This window comes from Coregonus lavaretus (genome assembly GCF_964263955.1).
Source record: "Coregonus lavaretus genome assembly, chromosome: 30".
Taxonomy (NCBI): Eukaryota; Metazoa; Chordata; class Actinopteri; order Salmoniformes; family Salmonidae; genus Coregonus; species Coregonus lavaretus.
Window position 1 is genome coordinate 19930841 of NC_140017.1, and position 27531 is coordinate 19958371.

A 27531-nucleotide genomic window follows, 5' to 3' on the forward strand; every position below is an offset into this window, starting at 1 on the left:
TACGCCCCAACCTCTCGCTCCTTAAGAAGAAAACTCTATGACATGATGTTTCACTTAACAGCCTACTCTGCTTCAGTGCATTTCCCAACAGAGGAATAAGGCTGATGGCAAATACACTTTGGAGTAATTCAATATTACAACCATAAATAAAAGATGAAAACTTCTTAGAATTACAGTGGAGCTTTTTTTAAAGAACACATATTGTACATAAATTACGTGAACTTAATCAAACAAAATGGGCAACACCGCTATGCAAGACATGTATATTTCCTGCAAAATAAAAAGTCTGAAAATCTTTCATTTATGTTTTGGAACCCCATTAAAAAAAGCTTTATGTTGTGTGTTTGTCCACCACACTAGCGACCTGATCAGAACCTCCACGCTACCAACACAGATCCCACCCATAACAGTGAAATCGGAGACAGATGCAAAGTTTTAGTGTTTGTTTTGGACGGTAATGGCAATGCAGAATGGGATTCTTCCTCCTCCTCTCTTGCCTCTTCCCTCTCTCCGGACTCTGTTCCCAGATGGGGGTGTCCCTCTACCCCTAACTAACCCAGCCTTAACCCATACCTACCAGTCTCTGTAATGTCTCTATGATTTATGACATGATAATCCTACAGAGTGATCTTCCGTTTTCCAGCATACATCAGTCCCAGATCTCTCTCTGCCCTCCTACACAGCCTCTCCCCCACCCCTCTCTCCACGGAATTCACATTCCACACGATACAAGCAGTCCAGCATCACTGACCCTGGGCTAGTCTGAACACTGGGAGATGCTGCTCAGTCGAAAACAGGAAAATATAAGAGACAGAGAGTAGAGACAGAGAGTAGAGACAGAGAGTAGAGACAGAGAGTAGAGACAGAGAGTAGAGAGAGAGAGCAGAAACAGAGAGTAGAGACAGAGAGTAGAAACAGAGAGTAGAGAGAGTACAAACAGAGTAGAGAGAGAGAGTGGAAACAAAGTAGAGACAGAGAGTAGAAACAGAGAGTAGAGAGAGTAGAAACAGAGTAGAGAGAAATTAGAAACAGAAAGTAGAGAGAAATTAGAAACAGAGAGTAGAGAGAAATTAGAAACAGAGAGTAGAGAAATGAGAAACAGAGAGTAGAGAGAAATTAGAAACAGAGAGTAGAGAAATGAGAAACAGAGAGTAGAGAGAGAGTAGAAACAGAGAGTAGAGAGAGAGTGGAAACAGAGAGTAGAGACAGAGAGTAGAGAGAAATTAGAAACAGAGAGTAGAGAGAAATTAGAGACAGAGAGTAGAAACAGAGTAGAGAGAGAGGAGAAACAGCGATGAGAAACAGAGTAGAGACAGAGAGTGGAAACAGAGAGTAGAGACAGAGAGTAGAAACATAGAGTAGAGAGAGAGGAGAGACAGAGAGTAGAGACAGAGAGTAGAGACAGAGTGGAAACAGAGAGTAGAAACAGAGAGTAGAGACAGAGAGTAGAGAGAGGGGAGAGACAGAGAGTAGAGACAGAGAGTAGAGACAGAGTGGAAACATTACTACACCCCCTACACCTGTAGATCAGCCCTGGCCTAGATGCTCTGTAGGTAGATGCTCTGTTGCTAGATGCTCTGTAGCTAGATGTTGTTGCTAGATGCCCTGTAGCTAGCTGCTCTGTAGCTAGATGCTCTGTAGCTAGATGCCCTGTTGCTAGATGCCCTGTAGCTAGATGTTGTTGCTAGATGCCCTGTAGCTAGCTACTCTGTAGCTAGATGCCCTGTAGCTAGATGCCCTGTAGCTAGATGCCCTGTAGCTAGATGCTCTGTAGCTATAGCTAGATGCCCTGTAGCTAGATGCTCTGTAGCTAGATGCTCTGTAGTTAGATGATCTGTAGCTATATGCCCTGTAGCTATAGCTAGATGCCCTGTAGCTAGATGCTCTGTAGCTAGATGCTCTGTAGTTAGATGCCCTGTTGCTAGATGCTCTGTAGCTATAGCTAGATGCCCTGTAGCTATATGCCCTGTAGTTATAGCTAGATGCCCTGTAGCTAGATGCTCTGTAGCTAGATGCTCTGTAGTTAGATGATCTGTAGCTATATGCCCTGTAGTTATAGCTAGATGCCCTGTAGCTAGATGCTCTGTAGCTAGATGCTCTGTAGTTAGATGCCCTGTTGCTAGATGCTCTGTAGCTATAGCTAGATGCCCTGTAGCTAGATGCTCTGTAGCTATAGCTAGATGCCCTGTAGCTAGATGCTCTGTAGCTAGATGCCCTGTAGCTAGATGCTCTGTATCTATATGCCCTGTGGCTAGATGCCCTGTAGCTAGATGCTCTGTAGTTATACCTTTATTCATCACTTTAGCTATTGAGGTTCCAGACATGCTCCACAGTGCTATACCTCAGAGAGCTCATTGAAAGTCAGTCAGACAACATGCAGCTCTCATCTCTTTCAGAGTGAATCTTCAATAGCCTTATAATAATAATAAACCAGGGAACGACAGGCTAGAGAGGACACTTATAGTATAATTTACAGAATGGTAGCTAGTGATGATGTGTGTTCTACTGCTGTAATAAGCAATACACGTCGTCCTGGGGTGCAGTAGAGTGCGCGTGTTTGTGTGTGTGTGTGTGTGTGTGTGTGTGTGTGTGTGTGTGTGTGTGTACGCGTGCGCGTGAATGTGTGTGTGCATGTGTGTGCGAATTATGCTGTAATGAGCTATAAAGATCGGTGTGAGTAGCAGAGGGTCAGAGAGATCCTGGTTGTGTCCCAAATTGCACCCTGCTAATATACTGCACTACTTTTGACCAGAGCCTATGGTGCGCTGGTCAAAAGTAGTGGGAATAAGGTGCCATTTGGGACACACCCAGCCTATCCACCTGAGCAGGCAGCAAGGACACCTGGAGGTAGAACAGCCTGTTAAACACTGGATCAATATGATCCTGACTTCCATTTCATGGTTCCCCAGCTCCAATCAGCTAACTATATCCTCTGCTGCAGCTACAGAACAGAGAGGGTATAGTCATACAGACAGACAGACAGACAGAGGGTAGAGACACGAAGCTAACCCTCCTCACCCTGTCAATGTTGCTAATAACACATCCAAGAAGCTCCTGAAGAATAAACTGGAAATAAATAATTTACTGAACACAAGTACTGAGATTGTCAGTCACTAGTGTGTTACTATCTGTCTATAGACAGCTTTCAAACATCAAACGTCCTCCTCATACCAGACCTGGTTCATCAGGCATGGGTTAGAGAACTGGCCTAATGACTGCTCACCTCCGTTCACTATGAAATATCATACCTCCTGATGTGTGTAGACAACTTGGAACAATAGGATTTAATAGCATGTTTTGTTTGATGTGAGAGCATTTTTCATTTAAAGGTAGACTCAGTGAAGTGACGTTGCCACGAGCAGCACCACAGATATTGAGCTGAGCGAGATGCAAGACTTCGCTCACACACAATCACATACAGTATCTGCGCATGTGCATGGGTTCGCATCACGCTGTTACAGTGTAGTAGCCAGGGGACCAAAACAGCAGAGAAGTTGAGCCTCACACACTAACGCTCTTAGTTGTTGCGGAAATGTACCCACTATGCTGTTTACTTTCTGAATCTACGTCATATCACTGAGTCTGCCTTTAAACAAAATAAATTGAGATGTTTGTTCTTTGTAGAGTTTCTAAATCACTAGATTTTGTTCCCCTTGTTCCTTTACTCCATCTGCTCTGCTAGGTTGCATCCCAAATGGCACCCTATTCCCTACAGTATATAGTGCACTACCTTTGACCAGGGTCCACAAGGGTCTGGTCAAAAGTAGTGCACCATATAGGGAATATGATGCCATTTGGGACACAGAACTAGTCAGTTCAATTAGGGAAAGTTTGAGACTAAGAGCACAACAGTAAAATGACTAAGTCTATAAAAAATTAAATGTTTCATTAAACGGACGTGTCATATTCAATTGACAGAGGTATTAAATATGTTACCTATAAAAATGACAAAACTTCTCTCAGCTCAGCAACAGGCCCTGCCCATAGTACACAGTTCAACCCTGGACACTGAGACCCTCTATAGCTCCTCACTTTATAAGGCTGGCCTTGACAGTGAGAAGAGCCCAGTAGTTGTCTGGGTCATACAACATTATGAATAAGAGGATTGTACTGTGTGGAGAGAGACAGCAGCTACTGTCATGTATACCCCTAACCCTGTCATGTTTTGACCAAACCATAACCCTAAACACTGAGTAAAAATGGTCCTATTCCATCAGGAGACTAGTTACTTCTACAGACTTTGTAGAATAGAGGAAACGGTCAGAAGAAGATATCAAGTATAGTTGACAAGAAAAACTGTTGAATTAAGGTTGCTTGTTACAATGTCCCGCTAGCGGGTTAGTGTTACCAAATACATTCCTGTGTTATCCTCTGAGGTCTACATTATTCTGTTTATCTTTTCAACCACACATACTGTAAATCAATCAGCCAGGAGCATGCTGACTAACCATAGTCATCCAGCGTCTTGCAGGGGATGTCCAGGTGGGTCGAGCCAAAGGGGTTCCGTACGAATCTCCGCCTCCTCCGTAGGTCGTCCTCCCAGTAGTCCAGACGCCAGAAGTCATTCAGCTGACTGAGAGACAGACAGAGATAGGTTAGACTGAGCGACAGACAGCGAGAGATAGACAGGTTAAACTGAGAGACAGACATAGGTAGACAGGTTAAACTGAGAGACAGACAGAGATCAACAGGTTAGACAGAGACAGACAAGTTAGACTGAGAGACAGACATAGATAGACAAGTTAGACTGAGAGACAGACATAGATAGACAGGTTAGACTGAGAGACAGACATAGATAGACAAGTTAGACTGAGAGACAGACAGAGATAGACAGGTTAGACTGAGAGCAGGTTAGAATATACACACACAGACGACACACACACACACACACACACGCACACGCACACGCACACTCACACTGGGGGCTACATAGAGTACATACACAGCAGCACAACACCAGGAGCCCCACAGCAGCAGAAGCCACTACACTATAAATCACTAACACTCCCATTAACAAATACAGCATCAAATTACAAGTCTAAATGGCCCAGCTTGCCTCCGTTTTTACTATGTTTTTTAACAAGACTTCAGAGAGGTAGGACCCTCAACACAGGCAGGGAGGGAGACAGGGAAGGATGGAGGGAGGGAGGGAGAGGAGGAGAGATGGAGGCAGGGAGAGAGGAGAAAGGAGAGAGGGAGAGACGGAGGGAGGGAGAGAAGGAAAGGGGAGGCAGGGAGAGAGGAGGGGGGAGGCAGGGAGAGAGGAGGGAGGGAGGCAGGCAGGGAGAGAGAGAGGAAGGAGGCAGTGAGCCATGGAGGGAGGGAGGGAGGCAGCAACGTGGAGTTTAATGATGGGGAGGGTCTGAGAACTATAAAACAGCCCCCCTTCCTTCCTTCCCTCCCTGTGTGGGTATGTGGAGCCATGATTAAAATAATGTGTTGAAATATTCATTGAAATGATTCCCAGAGCCCTGGGGCAACCCAAAAGAAAATTGCATTATTATTCATTATTAATAACAGAAAATTAGAGCCTTAAAAACAGGAGAGAAAGAAGGGAACAGCTCCAGCATGTGGTAACCATCTTTGTAAATGATTATTCCAACATTAGCAGGGAGGACCAGGGAAGGAGGATAATTTTATTGCTTGCAGCTAATGCAAACCATTAAGCAGCGGGCCCAGCATCATGTTACTAAGTGCAGCTCTGGCTGGACACATTTCAAAGGCTTTGTGTTTCCTTCAAGGGGAACTAAAAGTAGAAAAACACTGCAAGTCATTTACGTACTCCAAACGGAGCTGTGGAGAGAAATATGGAGCGAGGGAGAGAGTGATTAAAGTGATAGTAGAGCAGATGACAGTTTGGTCTGAGAAGATCCTCAGTCACATCAATGGACCATGTGCTTCATCTTCATCATCTAGACCAGAGTGAGGATCTACACAGTCCTCCTGCTCCTCTGACGGTGTCCCACATGGCACCATATTCCATAGACACTGAGTGTGCAAAACATTAGGAACACATTCCTAATATTGAGTTGCACCCCCCCTCCCCCTTTGCCCTCAGAACAGCCTCGGGGCATGGACTCTACAAGATGTTGAAAGCGTTCCACAGGGATTCTGGCCCATGTTGACTCCAACGCTTCCCACAGTTGTGACAAGTTGGCTGGATGTCCTTTGGGTAGTGGACTATTCTTGATACACAGGGGAAACTATTGACCGTGAAAAACCCAGCAGCGTTGCAGTTCTTGACACACTCAAACCGGTGCGCCTGGCACCTACTACCATACCCCATTCAAGGCACTTAAATATTTTGTCTTGCCCATTCTCCCTCTGAATGGCACACATACACAATCCGTCTCAATCGTCTCAAAGCTTAAAAATCCTTATTTAACCTGTCTCCTCCGGTTCATCTACACTGATTGAAGTGGATTTAACAAGTGACATCAATAAGGGATCATATCTTTCACCTGGATTCACCTGGTCAGTCTATATTATGGAAAGAACAGTTGTTCCTAATGTTTTGTACACTCAGTGTATGGTAAACTACTTTTGGCCAGGGCTCGTATAGGGCTCTTTTATTTTCCTTTGACCAATATACGACCATATTAAAATGATGCCTCCACCTTCACCTTATAAATGATCCAGTCAGTGTGTATTACCACCAAAACAACAACAACAAGCCAGACAGCCACCCAGTTACCAATCCACCTCCAGCTTAGCATTCTGGCTAGCAGCCAGGGCTACTATTGTATAGCTTCCACCCCCCATCTCTCTCCACTCTGCCATAATATTTAGTCTGTCTAAACAGATTAATGTGTTACAAGGGGATCACATCACCAAACCGTTCTATGAATATAATATGAATATAATATCTACAACTGTCAGAAAGCTAAAGGCTCAGGAGACTTAGCAGGCCTTTGACAGCCACGAGAGCTCAGTCTCAGTTAAGCATCAATCAACTGTGTGTGTGTGTGTGTGTGTGTGTGTGTGTGTGTGTGTGCGCAGAGTATCAGCGCGCCTAGAGCTTGTCCCCTGTCTGTCAGTCTCCCAGCAGGTTTGGAGCTGAAGAACAGAGATGTCAGTAGGTGTAGGGGAGAAGCCAGGTAAATGATATTGTAAACGATAGATTACATAGCCTGAAAAATGTAAATCCACTGTAGGCAGACGAAAGATTACCGTTACAGATTATAACCCCTTATTCCCACTACAAATAGTCTGCCAACCGTGGTGGACAAGGAAGGAGCTGCTTTGAACATTTCCTCTGCAATGTGTTAAACACATTAAACACATATGATGCATGAGATTTGATTTGCTGAAGGGTAATCATTTGTGTACAGCAACCTAAACTACAAGCCAAAATGTTTTCATTTGTATCTAGCTAATATGAATCAAACATTAAACAAACCAACCCCAAGATTACATGGATTGATTAACCAAGCAAACATGATGATTTCGCTCCCCCACCCCAACCTCATTCCACACCATATGCTTTCACTTCGGAGGTGGCTTAGTAGTGAAGGAGAAGGAGAAAGTGAAAGAGGGGGAGGAAGAAAGGGAGAGAGGAGAAGGAGAGAGGGGCCAGTGATACTCTAAACCGTGCGGTCGGCACCAGACCGGATTTGAAACATTGTGCCAAGCTGCTGTGATGAAGGAGGCTGGGCCAGGCAGCTCAGTGAGGGTTATCCAGGATGTCTTCCAAATGGCACCCTATTCCATTTACACACCCTATATAGTGCACTATGGGCCTTGGTCAAAAGAAGTGCACTACATAGGGAACGCTATTTAGGAGGCAGACTGGATGGTCTGGTGTGCTGATGGTATTCTGAGTGTACTGATGGTATTCGGAGTGTACTGAAGTTATTCTTAGTGTACTGATGGTATTCTGAGAGTACTGATGGTATTCAGAGTGTACTGATGGTATTCTGAGTGTGCTGACGGTATTCGGAGTGTACTGATGGTATTCGGAGTGTACTGATAGTATTGTAAGTGTAATCTAAGAGTATATTCGGAGCAGAGTGAGAATGAAACTAAGCCAGATTTTACATACTGAGAGAGGTGTTAAAAATGTGACGTGCTCATCCATCAATTCACTCAAATCCATCGAATAGGACATGTCCGATATTCCCCAGCATCTGAAGCTATATGTCTTCTCTGCTTTGCTGAATCCAATATGAGCACAAAAAGCTTAATTTCATGCATGAGACAGAGAAATACATGCAGAGAAATAATGTGACGCTAGAACAGCTTCAGACACAGATGCACTCTAGGCGGGTTACAAAGTCTGTTTGATACTAAAACAAACATTTAGTAAATGTCTGCCAGCTAAGATATTCTATTGGTGTTAGGCTAACAGACTTATAGAAACAGTCACATACTACTAGATGATATGAGGGTAATGACTTGGATACAAAAAAGTGAATAAAATAATTGGACTATATACTGAACATTTGATCAATACAGACTGTACAGACTGTAAAGTGCGAGGCAGTGACACACAGTTTATTTGAATAGGATCTGTGAGGAGGACTGACTGGCTCTCCACTTCCCCGTTCTCCCCTCGCAGTGGGGCTTCATGACAGGCATAAAGAATGACTGAGGCCAAGCCTCCCAGAAACTGGCTAAATTTATTAGCCCTGTCACACATCAATCACACAAATGGATTTCAAACTGCATTTTAAAAGCTAATTTTCCAGACCTGATAACCAAGAGGAAACATGGCGGCCATTATTCACGGATGCTTTTAGATTCTAAGTGCAGTGCGATAAATGTGTAAAAACACCATCTTCTCTCCTTTTTCCTCTGTGTATTTAAATCCCATCTCTCCTGAATGTGTGTGTGTGTGTGTCTCCGGACTGTGGAGACAGAGACAGATTTAACACCCCGGCTCCACAGGGAATGTGTTCTGTTTGTAAAAGGCAGTAAAACCTGACAGCCATGACTCAAAATAAAATGGGGAAGCGGGAAATAAAAAGACTGAAAACAATTTCACAGCACAAATACAGCCCAATCTAGGACAGTGGGAGCTGGTTTGTAGTGATGAACTAGGCTAGTATTGGCACTGGGGACAGTTATAGTATAGTGATATACAGAAGTATAGTCATAGTATAGTGGTATAGCTACAGTATATACAGTGAGCTCCAAAAGTATTGGGACAGTGACACATTTTTTGTTGTTTTGGCTCCGTACTCCAGCACTTTGGATTTGACATGATACAATGACTATGAGGTTAAACAGCAGACTGTCAGCTTTATTTGAGGGAATTTTCATCCATATAGGGTGAACCGTTTAGAAATTATATAAGTCTTTGTACATAGTACCCCCATTTGTGGGTACCAAAAGTACTGGAAAAAATTCACTTATATGTGTATTAAAGTAGTCAAAAGTTGAGTATTTGGTCCCATATTCCTAGCACGCAACAATTACATCAAGCTTGTGACTCTTCAGATTATTTTGTGCCCAATAGTAATGAATGGTAAATAATGTATTGTGTCATTTTGGAGTCACTTTTACAGTAAATAAGAATATAATATACACTTCTACATACCACGGCTGTCAGCCAATCAGCATTCAGGGCTCGAACCACCCAGTTTATAATAACTACTTATAACACTGTCTGTCAAAGTGCAGCTACAATAATTACTTATAACACTGTCTGTCAAAGTGCAGCTACAATAACTACTTATAACACTGTCTGTCAAAGTGCAGGTACAATAACTAGCTACCACTCAGACAGACAGATAGACAGGCAGGCAGCAGAGATGGAGAAACAGGTTATGAGCCCTGGTCAAAAGTAGTGCACTATACATGGTATAGTGTAAAGGGTATAGGGTGCCATTTAAGACACACCCCATCTCTAGCGCCTGGCTGTTGTATGCTGCCCCCCATCAAGGTCATATCTCTGTCAGAAACACAACAAATCATTATATCAACAAACCATTACAGCTGACCATGTTGTCAAAGACCCAGTTAAGAGTGTTTACTCCATTGTGTTCTTCAAACACGGCAGTAAACTGGACCATGGTTCTGATGTTTATTTCTAACATGTTTATTTCTAACAAGGTCATACAGATAGTTCTATATGAACCATAACCCAAAGGAGGGACGATCACTCAGATCATTCAGATAGAACAGAATTATCCATGTTTCAGTTAGAACAGAACTAACCATGTTTCAGATGGAACAGAGCTAACCATGTTTCAGATGGAACAAAGCTAACCATGTTTCAGATGGAACAGAGCTAACCATGTTTCAGATGGAACAGAGCTATTCATATTTCAGATCATTCAGTTGGAACAAAACTATCCATGTTTCAGTTAGAACAAAACTATACTAGTTTCAGCATCAGACAGTTTGTCCTGACAGAGAGGACTATTGTGAGAGATTCGAAAGAAAAGGAACGAAAGATTCAATAAAACACCATTATATTCTCTTTAAATGCTTCTATTTGAGACATAAATGGGGGATAATTATAATAAATAGCAATTATCAGTGACTAGTCTATTTAAAGAGGCAGGACTGGTTAGTGTCTCACCACACACACCCTGTCCTGTGAAGGGGGTGCCCTGCCCTGCCCTGCACCCCGAGCCCTGCGCCTCACACCCTGCGCCCCGAACCCTGCGCCCTGTGTGACTCTGACACTAAACACACTCCAGAGCTCTCAGATTAAGTCCTTCTGAGAACAAATGGCCTTTCTTCTTTCCTCCGTCCACACTCTGTCCATCTACCAATGAGAGGAAGCTATTCATTGTCTATGGTCTATGGTCTAGTCTAGGGTCACTGTTAACATGATACACTGGTCAGTATTACCATGACACACTAAACCATTCTGCTCTGGGGACATGCCAACCATGTCCTGAAATGTAAGCATGGAAATACTAGGGTTGCAAAATTCCGGTAATTTCCCCCAAATTCTCAGGGTTTCTAGAAATACTGGTTGGAGGACGCTGGATTTCCTGCTTATTCCCTTGTGATTCCGGGAATTTTTTAACTTGGATTTCTGGAAAACCTGAGAAGTTTGGAAAACTTACCAGAATTTTGCAACCCTAGAAAGTACTGCATGATGGTCTCTCTATAAACAAATCATCTACCAAACCATTATCCTTCTGAAACCTCTCATATCACTCAAGAACAGTGCCGTATTATATACACTTCTCAAAAAAAATAAAGGGAACACTTAAACAACACAATGTAACTCCAAGTCAATCACACTTCTGTGAAATCAAACTGTCCACTTAGGAAGCAACACTGATTGACAATAAATGTCACATGCTGTTGTGCAAATGGAATAGACAACAGGTGGAAATTATAGGCAATTAGCAAGACACCCCCAATAAAAGGACTGGTTTTGCAGGTGGTGACCACAGACCACTTCTCAGTTCCTATGCTTCCTGGCTGATGTTTTGGTCACTTTTGAATGCTGGCGGTGCTTTCAATCTAGTGGTAGCATGAGACGGAGACTACAACCCACACAAGTGGCTCAGGTAGTGCAGCTCATCCAGGATGGCACATCAATGCGAGCTGTGGCAAGAAGGTTTGCTGTGTCTGTCAGCGTAGTGTCCAGAGCATGGAGGCGCTACCAGGAGACAGGCCAGTACATCAGGAGACGTGGAGGAGGCCATAGGAGGGCAACAACCCAGCAGCAGGACTGCTACCTCCGCCTTTGTGCAAGAAGGAGCAGGAGGAGCACTGCCAGAGCCCTGCAAAATTACCTCCAGCAGGCCACAAATGTGCATGTGTCTGCTCAAACGGTCAGAAACAGACTCCATGAGGGTGGTATGAGGGCCCGACGTACACAGGTGGGGGTTGTGCTTACAGCCCAACACCGTGCAGGACGTTTGGCATTTGCCAGAGAACACCAAGATTGGCAAATTCGCCACTGGCGCCCTGTGCTCGTCACAGATGAAAGCAGGTTCACACTGAGCACGTGACAGACGTGACAGAGTCTGGAGATGCCGTGGAGAACGTTCTGCTGCCTGCAACATCCTCCAGTATGACCGGTTTGGCGGTGGGTCAGTCATGGTGTGGGGTGGCATTTCTTTGGGGGGCCGCACAGCCCTCCATGTGCTCGTCAGAGGTAGCCTGACTGCCATTAGGTACCGAGATGAGATCCTCAGACCCCTTGTGAGACCATATGCTGGTGCGGTTGGCCCTGGGTTCCTCCTAATGCAAGATAATGCTAGACCTCATGTGGCTGGAGTGTGTCAGCAGTTCCTGCAAGAGGAAGGCATTGATGCTATGGACTGGCCCGCCCGTTCCCCAGACCTGAATCCAATTGAGCACATCTGGGACATCATGTCTCGCTCCATCCACCAACGCCACGTTGCACCACAGACTGTCCAGGAGTTGGCGGATGCTTTAGTCCAGGTCTGGGAGGAGATCCCTCAGGAGACCATCCGCCACCTCATCAGGAGCATGCCCAGGCATTGTAGGGAGGTCATACAGGCACGTGGAGGCCACACACACTACTGAGCCTCATTTTTACTTATTTTAAGGACATTACATCAAAGTTGGATCAGCCTGTAGTGTGGTTTTCCACTTTAATTTTGAGGGTGTCTCCAAATCCAGACCTCCATGGGTTGATACATTCGATTTCCATTGATAATTTTTGTGTGATTTTGTTGTCAGCACATTCAACTATGTAAAGAAAAAAGTATTTAATAACATTATTTCATTCATTCAGATCTAGGATGTGTTATTTTAGTGTTCCCTTTATTTTTTGAGCAGTGTATATATTTTTACACATTCAATACAGAAACATTCAACATCAGCTTTCAAATATCTCCCAAAACAGGCAGCGTAGTAGACGGATCCTTACGGATAGACAGGTTTCAACCGGTCAGGTATTAAATAACATTCAGCCATCTAATTGACTAAGAAAGGCTGAAAACAAAACAATGTCTGTCAATCAGTGTACTACAGTGAGGGAAAAAAGTATTTGATCCCCTGCTGATTTTGTACGTTTGCCCACTGACAAAGACATGATCAGTCTATAATTTTAATGGTAGGGTTATTTGAACAGTGAGAGACAGAATAACAACAAAACAATCCAGAAAAATGCATGTCAAAAATGTTTTAAATTGATTTGCATTTTAATGAGGGAAATAAGTATTTGACCCCTCTGCAAAACATGACTTAGTACTTGGTGGCAAAACCCTTGTTGGCAATCACAGAGGTCAGACGTTTCTTGTAGTTGGCCACCAGGTTTGCACACATCTCTTTGCAGATCTTCTCCAAGTCATTAAGGTTTCGAGGCTGACGTTTGGCAACTTGAACCTTCAGATCCCTCCACAGATTTTCTATGGGATTAAGGACTGGAGACTGGCTAGGCCACTCCAGGACCTTAATGTGCTTCTTCTTGAGCCACTCCTTTGTTGCCTTGGCCATGTGTTTTGGGTCATTGTCATGCTGGAATACCCATCCACGACCCATTTTCAATGCCCTGGCTGAGGGAAGGAGGTTCTCACCCAAGATTTGACGATACATGGCCCCGTCCATCGTCCCTTTGATGCGGTGAAGTTGTCCTGTCCCCTTAGCAGAAAAACACCCCCAAAGCATAATGTTTCCACCTCCATGTTTGACGGTGGGATTGGTGTTCTTGGGATCATAGGCAGCATTCCTCCTCCTCCAAACACGGCGAGTTGAGTTGATGCCAAAGAGCTCGCTTTTGGTCTCATCTGACCACAACACTTTCACCCAGTTCTCCTCTGAATCATTCAGATGTTCATTGGCAAACTTCAGACGGCCCTGTATATGTGCTTTCTTGAGCAGGGGGACCTTGCGGGCGCTGCAGGATTTCAGTCCTTCACGGCGTAGTGTGTTACCAATTGTTTTCTTGGTGACTATGGTCCCAGCTGCCTTGAAATCATTAACAAGATCCTCCCGTGTAGTTCTGGGCTGATTCCTCACCGTTCTCATGATCATTGCAACTCCACGAGGTGAGATCTTGCATGGAGCCCCAGGCCGAGGGAGATTGACAGTTATTCCATTTGCGAATAATCGCACCAACTGTTGTCACCTTCTCACCAAACTGCTTGGCGATGGTCTTGTAGCCCATTCCAGCCTTGTGTAGGTCTACAATCTTGTCCCTGACATCCTTGGAGAGCTCTTTGGTCTTGGCCATGGTGGAGAGTTTGGAATCTGATTGATTGATTGCTTCTGTGGACAGGTGTCTTTTATACAGGTAACAAACTGAGATTAGGAGCACTCCCTTTAAGAGTGTGCTCCTAATCTCAGCTCGTTACCTGTATAAAAGACACCTGGGAGCCAGAAATCTTTCTGATTGAGAGGGGGTCAAATACTTATTTCCCTCATTAAAATGCAAATCAATTTATAACATGTGTTTTTCTGGATTTTTTTGTTGTTATTCTGTCTCTCACTGTTCAGATAAACCTACCATTAAAAGTATAGACTGATCATTTCTTTGTCAGTGGGCAAACGTACAAAATCACCAGGGGATCAAATACTTTTTTCCCTCACTGTATATCACTGACTGTCATTGATCACCATGGTCATACAATCTTCTATATCGACAGACAGGCTCAGCTAAATAAAACTGCACATCAACATGAGGTGACTTGGCAACCATATGGCCATGGATGCTGTATCATTTTTCAAAGTAAACTGTAAATTCAGAAAGAAAAGACTGACAGTACATTAGAAATACGATCATTTGTGTAATGAATGCATAGTCATGCAGAAAGAGTAAGACTACCAGCAATGACAGTCACTAACAGTCAGACTACAGTCAGTAACAGTCAGTAACAGTGAGATTACAGTCAGTAACCATCAGTAACAGTGAGAGTACAGTCAGTAACAGTGAGATTACAGTCAGTAACAGTCAGACTAGTCAGTAAAAGTCAGTAAAATTCAGTAACAGTCAGACTAGTCAGTAACAGTCAGACTAGTCAGTAACAGTCAGTAACAGTCAGACTAGTCAGTAACAGTCAGACTAGTCAGTAACAGTCAGATTAGTCAGTAACAGTCAGTAACAGTCAGACTAGTCAGTAACAGTCAGACTAGTCAGTAACAGTCAGACTAGTCAGTAACAGTCAGACTAGTCAGTAACAGTCAGTAACAGTCAGACTAGTCAGTAACAGTCAGACTAGTCAGTAACAGTCAGTAACAGTCAGACTAGTCAGTAACAGTCAGACTAGTTAGTAACAGTCAGACTAGTCAGTAACAGTGAGACTACAGTCAGTAACTGTGAGATTACAGTCAGTAACATTCAGACTACAGTCAGTAACAGTGAGACTAGTCAGTAACAGTCAGACTAGTTAGTAACAGTCAGACTAGTCAGTAACAGTGAGACTACAGTCAGTAACTGTGAGATTACAGTCAGTAACATTCAGACTACAGTCAGTAACAGTGAGACTAGTCAGTAACAGTGAGACTACAGTCAGTAACAGTCAGTAACAGTGAGACTACAGTCTTTAGTATGTCTGAACCCCTCCCTCCCTGCCAGCTCCATGGACCATTCATCTTTCATAAGAGGTGGGGCTCACCTCCCAGCTCTCTCTTCTCTCTCTCTACTCCCCTTTAACTGATGATGGTGTGAACGCTCCCCTTCAGAGGTCATTATCAGGCTGCAAGGTTAACTCCGCCCCCAGGGAGGAGCTGCTGTACTATAGATCAACAACAAATGAAAGCGGCGAGAAAGAGGAGTGATAGAACAAAGGAACTTCACTTCTTTAACCTCCCCAGTACAAATATGTTGTTTTCCCCTCTTGAATAAACATAGCTATAGAGGACAGATATCACCAAGGCTGTGTTAGGGTTCCTGCTGCATTCATCTTCTAAATGAACCATCATGTCCAGTAGGATCATATTCACTGGTCCTCCATATACCTTCACACAGGGCCCAGAGAGACCTTAATCTATCTCTCTCTCTCCTCCCCCTATCTTTCACTCTCTCTCCTCCTATCTTCCCCTCCTCTTCTCCTCTCTGCTCGTCAGAGCTGCTAATAGAATGGATAGCCCGGCGAGGCGAGACAGTGGAGTGCTTAGCCAGGCAGCCAGTGAATGAAGGGTCCATTCCATCACTAAGTTATTATCCACAGGCAGAGTGTTGAGACAGAGAGATGAAACTCTCTGTTAGTCAAGGGAAACGCCTGTTCCACTCCCCTCACCAGGATCAATATATGCCACCGCTATCTCCTCCATTCCCTCCGCTACTGAAATAGTAATTATACAGGAGCAATGTTGACAATCGATAGCTCAGTCAGGTTGGGTTAAGGTCTGGAGAGCAGGTGTGGGGTGGGGGGGTGGGGGTTTAGTCAGCTACTGAGGTCAACAGCGACACCTTGGAACAAAGGACGTCCTGTCTGTCTGTCTGTCTCCTTCCACCTGCTCTACATCCTGTTAAGACGGACATGTTGGAACGCCTGGGTTGCGTCTGAAATGGCACCCTATTCCCTATATAGTGTAATATTTTTGACCAGGGTCCATAGGGATCTGGTCAAAGGTAGTGCACTATATAGGGGATAGGGTGCCATTTGGGATGCAGACAGTGGTGGACAAGGTAGGCCTTTAGTGTCAATGGAGATGCAGACTACTCACTCTGCAACGCAACCCAGTATGTATCAAACTTGAATAAATGCATGTGACAAAAGATAGTTCCCAGAATCCAGGTAGATCAGAGGTAGATGTGATTGGGTTAAATGTGCTTTCCAATTCATGAGAACTATAAAAACAAAGCCAACATACACTATATATGCAAAAGTATGTGGACACCTCTTCAAATTAGTGGATTCAGCTATTTCAGCCACAGCCGTTGCTGTCCTCAGTTGCAACACTCACTACCAGGTTCCAAACTGCCTCTGGAAGCAACGTCAGCACAATAACTGTTCGTCTGGAGCTTCATGAAATGGATTTCCATGGCTAAGCAGCCGCACACAAGCCTAAGATCACCATGCGCAATGCCAAGCGTCGGCTGGAGTGGTGTAAAGCTCGCCGCCATTGGACTCTGGAGCAGTGGAAACATGTTCTCTGGAGTGATGAATCACGCTTCACCAACTGGCAGTCCGATGGACGAATCTGGGTTTGGCAGATGCCAGGAGAACGCTACCTGCCCGAATGCATAGTGCCAGCTGTAAAGTTTGGTGGAGGAGGAATAATGGTCTGGGGCTGTTTTTCATGGTTCGGGTTAGGCCCCTTAGTTCCAGTGAAGGGAAATCTTAACGCTACAGCATACAATGACATTCAAGACGATTCTGTGCTTCCAACTTTGTGGCAACAGTTTGGCTAAGGCCCTGTTTCAGCATGACAATGCCCCCGTGCACTAAGCGAGGTCCATACATAAATGGTTTGTCGAGTTCGGTGTGGAAGAACTTGACTGGCCTGCACAGAGCCCTGACCTCAACCCCATCGAACACCTTTGGGATGAATTGGAACGCCGACTGCAAGCCAGGCCTAATCGCCCAACATCAGTGCCCGACCTCACTAATGCTCTTGTGGCTGAATGGAAGCAAGTCCCTGCAGCAATGTTCCAACATCTAGTGGAAAGCCTTCCCAGAAGAGTGGAGGCTGTTATAGCCGCAAATGAGGGACCAACTCCATATTACTGCCCAGGATTTTGGAATGAGATGTTCGACGAGCAGGTGTCCACATACGTTTGGTCATGTAGTGTATTTACTCGATGCGCTCACATACAATATGTCTTAAAACCACAGAGCAGAGTGAAGTTAATGTTAATAGATGTTGTATCAGAGCCTAGTGTTGGGCTGCAGCTGTAATCAATAACCAACCGCCTGTAACGTGTCATATCTGTCATCTCATATCTGATCAGTCATCTGGCTTGGGCAGTGTTATGGGGGGACCAACGCCATATTAATGCCCATAATTCTGGAATGAGATGTTCGACGAGCAGGTGTCCACATACCTTTGGTCATGTAGTGTATTATAGTATTACTATAATAGAAAACAGAGTAGAAACGATATTGACATTAGTAAATAAGAGGATAAATACAAACTTGCCTTGTGTTAAAGCATGGTTTTTATCATAGTTTAAGACTGGTAGATAAAGACACTGTGCATTATTCTAGAATGAATTCATCAGCCTTGCCTTGACGTCTCCTTTCTCTTGACAATGCTGAACTTTATAATCCAGAGACAGGGGTCAGGGGGTCACAGCAGAGGGACGAGGGGCCAGAGAAAATCACTCACTCACTGGAGAAAATTCTAACATCCAATTTTCAACTTGATTTATCAGTGTGACGTTCAAACTGATAGGGTGCTGTGATGGGAGGAGGGAGGGAGAGGAGGAAGAGGGAAAGATGGGTGAGGAGGGAGGGAGGGGTGAGGAAGGAGGAGGGGAGCTGTCTCAGAGCTGCATCAAAGGTTTCTCGTTCTGATTTAGCACAGCGGATCAATACAACCCTATACTGTTTCAATTTGAACACTATTGATTTTGTGATGTCGACTCAATACAGGGCACATTCATCATCAGGCAAGCAGAAAGTATGATCCAACAGCCTACTGGGTTGATAACACTGCCTTAACACAGCCCTCCCACCTACTGGGCTCATCTGGTTAATTCATATAATAGGTAATATGATCGCAGACAGATTTAGTATGTCTCCCAAATGGCATCTATTCCCAATGTAGTGCACTAATTTGGACCAGAGCCAAATGGGTCCTGGTCAAAAGTAGTGCACTATATAGGGAATAGGGTACCATTTGGACGGAGCCATTGGCTTTTCGTTCGTGTGCAGTGTCTCCTTGTCACACAGTGTAATGATCTGATGTTATAATGGTGTCTGAACACATCTGAAAATGCATTACGTTACTATTTCAAAATACTACAGTTGTGTAAAAACTTACAACAAAATGTGCACTATAGCCATCAGCAGTAGTTTCAGCTAGCTGAGTATATTAAATATATAATTCTGTTGATAAAACGTTCCACACAGATGATCAATATCCTCTGGCTAGTCTCCAGGCAGAACTTAAGGTTAAAGGAAAAACAATTTCTGTGCAGGCAAGCATTCTCACATACACACGCACGTACGCACGCACGCACGCACGCACGCACGCACGCACAAGCACAAACACACACACACTCATTCTTTCAACCAGCGTCACAAATAACAGACAGCCCCTTCAGAATGCTGGAGGGCTTTCTTTTTTACAAGAGCAGCATAAATGAGAAAGTTAATGTAGCATTGAATAAGGCTGAGTTGCTACACTGCCCTGAGCTCATGAACATATTGCATCATTTTTCTTCTCCAGCAGGTCACCATTAAATGGGAATTTGTTGGAAGTTTTTCAGTATCATTTACAATGCTCCCCCGCTCAGCAACCCTTTGTTCCAATACTAATGCTATCCCCGGAGAGAAATTCTATAAATATTTGAATACATAAATCTACAGTAGCAGCCCTCAATTAAATCTTATATGTTTTTCCAAGGGTACTTTACTTATACTATTGTTGGTCTGTTTTATGAATTTCTCTAACAGAACTGCATGGCATATGATCAAACATACAGTAGTATATGCTCAAAATATATACACAATACTCAAACATTTGGTAAGTGGGTGAAGTAAGACATTTAGTTGCATTAACTACTGTAGGTAAGGATATCTATAATACAATGCAATTCCAACTGTAGTTCAATCTGTACTATAGTTTGCATCCAAACGGCACCCTATTCCCTATTCTGGTCACCTATTCTGGTCACCTATTCTGGTCAAAAGTGATCAAAAGTAGTGCACTATATAATGTATAGCTGCATGGGTAAATAGGGCTCTGGTCAAAAGTAATGCACTATATAGGGAAAAGAGTGCAATTTGGGAGTCAGTACGCACCCATAGATTAATGGTCCAATGATGATAAGTGTGCATCTTTCTGAGGTAACTGCATCTGTTTCCAGGGCTGTGTTTGTCAGGTGGGATGATGCATGTCTAAATCACTAAATCTATATGCCACACAATCCATGCAGAGTACAAGTAGTCTTTAAAACACTCCTCAATCAATCGAATTCTCCTTACAAACTACAGTAAGGTTATTGTATTTTTTCAATAAAGAAATCTGACAACACTGCAGAATTCTTAAAGCACTCAAAACATTTTCTATCGATGTGAGCAAACAACATCCCATTACTGAACATAGTTAACCATCTGTATGTAGATAACATATTTAACCATCTGTATTATGTTTTCAACATCCCAATAAAGAAAGCCAAGCTACTGTTTCAGTGAGAGTAGTCAATTACTGAAAGTTTCTTTCAGTAAGCAAGGCAGGGTTTGACAGGACCTTTGCTGCACTTGCCACTCGCCAGGTCGTCGTTGTAAGAATACAGAATATCTTGCCTGATATAAAGCTTGTTTTATAAGGAGCTTCCTAACAGATCATAGCCAATGCCATCAACATCTCAATGAACATATATGTCATGTGTCGTCGTGACATTACCAGGTAGTAACATAGAGAGAATAGTGGTAGGGGTCTAAGCACAAAACCTTGAGGAACGCCTAATTCAACTTTGGAGCCCTTAGAGGGTTTTCCACCTAGTTGGACAAATGGATACTGCTCAGGTCGGTGGTTTAAGCATCACTATTCAGCACTGGCCCATTTCAACCACTGAGTGTGTGTGTAGTTGTGGGTTCGATTCCCACGGGGGACCAGTATGATTTAAAAAAAATATATATATATGTATGCACTCACTAACTGTAAGTCGCTCTGGATAAGAGCGTCTGCTAAATGACTAAAATGTAAAATGTGTGTGTGTGTGTGTGTGTGGTGGGAAGCAGAGCTAAGGCTCCAAGGATCTGTAGTTTTAAAGACCCAGGGGAAAGGGGTGGAGGGAATGACTCCGACCATCAACCACCACCAGGTGTTTTGCTGTGTGACTGAGAGGGTTGCTGAGAGACTCGACAACACTCCACACAAACACCTTCTAGTACACACACACACACACACACACACACACACACAAACACACACGTCAGATGCATGCATGTACATACAAGCACACACACAACTCCCCTCCCCCCAACCCCCAGTCTGTGTGACCCGTGGTCGGTCCCGAAGGGGGTTCAGTCTCTTTGACTGTTATTGAGTTAGTTGACCTGGTCCCTGATCCTGGTGGATGTTGGGTAAATGACATTAGCTGGTGGTCCTTCCTTCCTTCCCAGCACTGCACTTTGTGGCTCACAGCCAGGTAATTGTACAGCACAGCAAATACTGGGAGTTCTGTTATCCAGCCTGGCCTTAGCATGGCCAGCCCAGCTCCAGGTAGACTCAGCACTAAACCTTTCACCAGACCCAGTCCGTACTTCTGTGCCAGGCTGCCCCAGGCTCGGTGTTTGTTGGTGAGGACGTAAAGTACAGTTGAAGTCGGAAGTTTACATACACTTAGGTTGGAGTCATTAAAACTATTTTTTCAACCACTCCACACATTTCTTGTTAACAAACTATAGTTTTGACAAGTCGGTTAGGACATCTACTTCGTGCATGACACAAGTCATTTTTCCAACAATTGTTTACAGACAGATTATTTCACTGTATCACAATTCCAGTGGGTCAGAAGTTTACATACACTAAATTGACTGTGCCTTTAAACAGCTTGGAAAATTCCAGAAAATGATGTCATGGCTTTAGCAGCTTCTGATAGGCTAATTGACATGATTTGAGTCAAGTGGAGGTGTACCTGTGGATGTATTTCAAGGCTTACAGTGAGGGAAAAAAGTATTTAGACATGATCAGTCTATAATTGTAATGGTAGGTTTATTTGAACAGTGAGAGACAGAATAACAACAAAAAATTCCAGAAAAACGCATGTCAAAAATGTTATAAATTGATTTGCATTTTAATGAGGGAAATAAGTATTTGACCCCCTCTCAATCAGAAAGATTTCTGGCTCCCAGGTGTCTTTTATACAGGTAACGAGCTGAGATTAGGAACACACTTTTAAAGGGAGTGCTCCTAATCTCAGTTTGTTACCTGTATAAAAGACACCTGTCCACAGAAGCAATCAATCAGATTCCAAACTTTCCACCATGGCCAAGACCAAAGAGCTCTCCAAGGATGTCAGGGACAATATTGTAGACCTACACAAGGATGGAATGGGCTACAAGACCATCACCAAGCAGCTTGGTGAGAAGGTGACAACAGTTGGTGCGATTATTCGCAAATGGAAGAAACACAAAATAACTGTCAATCTACCTCGGCCTGGGGCTCCATGCAAGATCTCACCTCGTGGAGTTGCAATGATCATGAGAACGGTGAGGAATCAGCCCAGAACTACACGGGAGGATCTTGTCAATGATCAAGGCAGCTGGGACCATAGTCACCAAGAAAACAATTGGTAACACACTACGCCGTGAAGGACTGAAATCCTGCAGCGCCTGCAAGGTCTCCCTGCTCAAGAAAGCACATATACATGCCCGTCTGAAGTTTGCCAGTGAACATCTGAATGATTCAGAGGAGAACTGGGTGAAAGTGTTGTGGTCAGATGAGACCAAAATCGAGCTCTTTGGCATCAATTCAACTCGCCGTGTTTGGAGGAGGAGGAATGCTGCCTATGATACCAAGAACACCATCCCCACCGTCAAACATGGAGGTGGAAACATTATGCTTTGGGGGTGTGTTTCTGCTAAGGGGACAGGACAACTTCACCGCATCAAAGGGACAATGGACGGGGCCATGTACAGTCAAATCTTGGGTGAGAACCTCCTCCTAACTGACCTAAGACATGCCATTTTTACCAGGATTAAATGTCAGGAATTGTGAAAAACTGAGTTTAAATGTATTCGGCTAAGGTGTATGTAAACTTCCGACTTCAACTGTATATACTCCAGCCACTGCTCTAACCCTACAGCCTAGCCCTATACTCCAGCCCAAGGCCTATCATTCAGCTCAAGGCCTATCCTTCAGACCCAGCCCTAGCAAGACCTATACTTCAGCCCAAGCTCTATACCTCAGCCCTAGGTCTTACCTCTGTGCCAGGCTGCCCCAGGCTCCATGCTTATTGGTGAGGATGTTGAGGATCTTCTGTTTGAGCTGGTTGGCAGTCACATGGTCTCTGTGTTTGGCAGCGCTGATCAGGTGATCACACATATTTTCCTCCTCCCTCCGATCAGCAGCGTACTGGGCACAGTTAGACTGATGGAGGGAACAAAAGGAGCCATTTTATTATAAACATAGCCATGCTAACACCATGCTAGGCATTCACATTATGCTAACACCATGCTAACATAATGCTAACATCATGTTAGGTGTTAACATTATGCTAAAACCGGGCAGGATCTATCACCAGGATTTGATATTAATTGCACTTTGATTGTATGTACTTTTAATGTAAGGTGTCCTTGAGTGTCTTGAAAGGCATCTGTCAAATACAACCGTCTGTCTGGTGTTAGCATGGTGTTACCATGGCTATGTTATGTTTGTATTAATATGTCCTTGTGTTTCCTCCGTTGCAATCCTGCGAAATTAGATACTACATTAAAACATGTAAATGTGTGTGTGTCCTGCTAGGAAGCTACGCTAAGCGTGCGTTGAGGGAGAAGAAATGAAAACCATTCAATAGATCCACAGAGGATATTATGGTGTGTGTGTGTGTGTGTTTGTGTGCGTGCACGTGCGAGTAGATATTATAGCCTGTGCTGTCAAGATTAACAGAGCCAATCTCTGCTCCACTACATCAGCAGGGGACGTGTTAGTGAAGAGTGATTTAAACACTGTCGCCGTCTGCTAATTTGTCCATTAGAAAGCTTTAATGTCATCTGTTTACATCCGGGTCATAATAAATAATCTGTCCCTATATAAAACTCAACTGTGACTGTGGATGAAGGGCAGGTTGGATAACAAAGAGAAGTAGCCTGTACTGTAGCCTACATGCATAAATGATCATCAACCAGTGTGACATAAATAGATTGAAACCTGGTGTATGTTGATGTGTGATGTTGAAGTGGAGTCAATGACTGTGTACCAAATGGCACTCCTTTCCCTTTATAGTACACTAGTTTTAACCAGGGCCCATATGGCTCTGGTAAAAAGTAGTGCACTATATAGGGAATAGGGTGACATTTGGGACGCACAAAGTGATCTCCTGCAGGCAGCGTAGAAGCATCTAGATTCTAGAGGAGCCAATCAGGATCTGACTTAATCTTCTCCTCGCTAAAATAAGATTGTCTTGCTGCGTCGCCCCGGGGCTGCTCTTTCCTGCTCATATACTAAATCTAATTTGCTAACAGAAGCTGGAAGTTAATTGAATTTCCGGCCCTATATTTGAATTGTGTCAGATATTATACCTCAACATATTCTTCAAATGGCAGATAACTCAATCTCTGCTTGTCATCTCACGTTACCATGTGACAAATATCAAACCTTATTTATCACTTCACAGGATATGAGGCTGCTGCCCTGACTCCAACCTAATGTAAAAATGTCTATCTGTCTGGGGATGGAGGATAGGGGGATGGAGGGTAGGGGGAGGGAGGGAGGGAGGGGTTGTGATGGGTAATAAAGTAGACACAGTGCTGGATGAAAAGTGTAGACTGTCTAGAGTTGTCAGACAGAAGGGATGAGGCCAGAGGAGGGATGAGGGCCAGGTAATCTGGGTGTTTCCCAAATGTCACCGTACGGGCCCTGGTCAAAAGTAGTGCACTATACAGTGAATAGGGTGCCCTTTGAGATGCAGCCTCCCTCTCTCCAGGTGACATGGCATATCTATCTGTCTCCTCCAGTTTATCTAGCAGGTCAAGGAGCCTCTAGCAGAGGACTACAGGATATCTAACAGCTACTTGAGGAGGGCTGCTGCCCCAAGATAAGAAACCCATCACTCCTCACATGTACAAGCTACTAACAGAGGTGGCAGAAGGGTCTGTGTGTGTGTGTGTTCATGTGCATGTTTGTGTACTTGGGTATGACACTTCCTATATGACTAGTAACATTGTGTCATCCCACTCCTCAACTTTTCTTGATGATAATTAATGAAATTGAGAGAGAGAGAGAGAGAGAGAGAGAGAGAGAGAGAGAGAGAGAGAGAGAGAGAGAGAGAGAGAGAGAGAGAGAGAGAGAGAGAGAGAGAGAGAGAGAGAGAGAGAGAGAGAGAGAGAGAGAGAGAGAGAGAGAGAGAGAGAGAGAGAGCGCGTGAGAAAGCGCGTGAGAAGGAGAGAGAGAGCAGCTCTACCTGCTGTCTAAAAGAGGCATGACATTCCTCTGAACAGAGCACCTCCCTGAGCTCAGAAAGCTGCTCCTCTCTCCTCTCCACTACTGTATGGTCCTAAAACCTTCTGAGGCTTCCTTACATTTAATAAATAATTAATCAGACACAGAAAGTGGCATTACTAAAGACTGATTGCGCCCCAAATAGCATCCTATTCCCTATATGGTGCACTACTTTTGGCCAGAGCCTATTGGGTACTGATCAAAAGTAGCACACTATAAAGAGAATAGGGTGCCATTTGGGATGCAGATACTGTCTAATTACTGCAGACAACCTCTAATTCCTACAGAAATCAATAATAAGAGTGTTGGTGTTCTGATGCTTTGTAGTGAGAACAGGCAGTGTGTTTGATATGTGGGGTAAGTACTGTCTCTGGGGTAGACTCATTACACTGTTGGACGGGATTAAAGCCAATAAGACCAGATATTAATATAGCTGGCATATCATTCAGTCTTCTTATTAATATTGCTAGCAGGCTGGTTATTATAATCCCTTAGAGTGGCCTAATGGTAGGACAATAATCCTCCTGGGGACTATAGGTGTACTGAGCTGCTGCTAATCCAGTACTATTCTCTCACAGACCCGGGCTGCCTCCCAAATGCCACACTATTTCTATGGGCCCTGGTCAAAGGTAGTGCACTATGTAGGGAATAGGGTGCCATTTGGGACGCACTTGAAGTCAGTCACTCCAGAGCAGGGACTAGGAAGGCTGCTGTAGTCAGTTGACTAGATTAGATAAGGTACTATCTGTACTGTAGGCCTACTATATATATATGTACTGTACCTCAAACTCAGCGTGTTTATGGACGTCTTCTGCTCTCTGTCTGTTGAGGATGAACTCTGCCTCGTTGGCAACACGCACGATGTGGTCCTTCATAGCATGACACAGCAATCTGGAACAGACAGGCAGAATACTAGTGAGTCAGTCAGTTAACACAACTATGTGGTCCTTCATAGCATGACACAACAACCTGAAACACACAGACACATAGACAGACACCCCCCCACACACACCCCTCCCTTCCGAACCTCCAACCTCATCTCCATCTCCCTGACGTCTCTGGCCCCGATCGCCTCCTCTCCTTCCATGGCTGACTGACTCCTCATTCTCCCTGGCGTACACTCTACCTGCTTCTGCCCACGCTTCAATCTTTTAAATAATTGAAAACACCCAGGCTATTATGTGGAGATTATATGCCATTTTACACCCAATTAGGTCTGCTTTGTTTTAATTACAGAGCTTCTGATACCCTCTTCTACATCCCAAAAGGCAACCTATTTCCATTATAGTGCACTACATAGGTAATAGGGTGCCATTTGGGACAGCTCAGGTGTCCACAGTACTGAGATAGTGGTAGTGTAGGAGAGATGAGATCTGCCAGCAGCACCCTGGACAGCGCCGTGTGACAGAGTGGTAGAGTGATAGAGAGGCGGTGTAGCAGAACGGCCAGGCCACAACTGAGTAAGGCTCTTTATCAACAGGGGGCCAAGGGAGGTGCCAGGGAGGGCTAGGACTGGGCTGGGTTGGGCACAGTGAGGCTGCACTGGGGTATAGGGCTGGGGCTTGGGTATAGGACCTGGGGCATAAGGCTGAGGCTGGGCAGTTTGGATGTAAGAGGGTTACACAGATGGGTCACCAGATGGACTTGGAGGCTGATCTATTCTATAACACCCTGCCTGATCTGAGCCTGCCACACTCACAGAGAGGGGGTGGGGAATACACAGATAGAGGGGATACACTATTGTGTGTTTTTTTTTCTTTTCTGGGGGAATGGATCAGCTTAATATTGCAGATAGATTGTATCTTCTATCAATGTAATTGTCTGCATCACTTCCAATCCCCCATGTTTTTGTTATATATATATACTCCCCTTTATTACTTTTCAACCCACCATCCTTTCCCTACTTGGAGTAAATTAGTGAACAACAATGCCCAGGCCTCTACTTCCGGTCTATACTTACTATCTACACCTTATGGACAGAGTTAATTTTACAATAATTATATTATATAAATATATATATATTTTTGCTCCTGAACTTCTTCTACTCTCAACCTCTCCGATCATTTTCATGATGTTCATCCGGTTTGCTTCTATATGCCATATCTTTCTAACTGTGCTCTTTCCCAAAAGCTCCCAACATACAACCTATATACTTATTATGGACACAGTATGCTTACATTATTAGCTATCTTTGTTATTATTTGTTGTTATTTGTGTCCTGTGTCCAAAAACAAGCTACAAATGGACAGAACCAAAACAAATGATCTAATGATTCTGTCTCTTCACAGCAAAATCTGCAGAGCTGGGAAGATTGTATCCCCCATATAAATAACATTCTATTGGTAGCAAGAATTTTATATAATAATTTAAATT

At 44.0% G+C, this 27531-nt stretch overlaps 1 protein-coding gene across 1 annotated transcript in view; it reads right to left on the reverse strand.

The window, feature by feature from the left end:
• LOC311106151 (neurobeachin-like) overlaps positions 1-27531 on the reverse strand; it is a gene marked incomplete at both ends in the record, with an annotated part of 290049 nt that overhangs the window by 115449 nt on the left and 147069 nt on the right. Inside the window, 3 exons of the mRNA XM_084148480.1 lie at positions 4449-4573; positions 22922-23088; positions 25941-26049. Coding sequence (XP_084004606.1) covers positions 4449-4573; positions 22922-23088; positions 25941-26049 — 401 coding nt within the window. The remainder of the gene's footprint in view (positions 1-4448; positions 4574-22921; positions 23089-25940; positions 26050-27531) is intronic.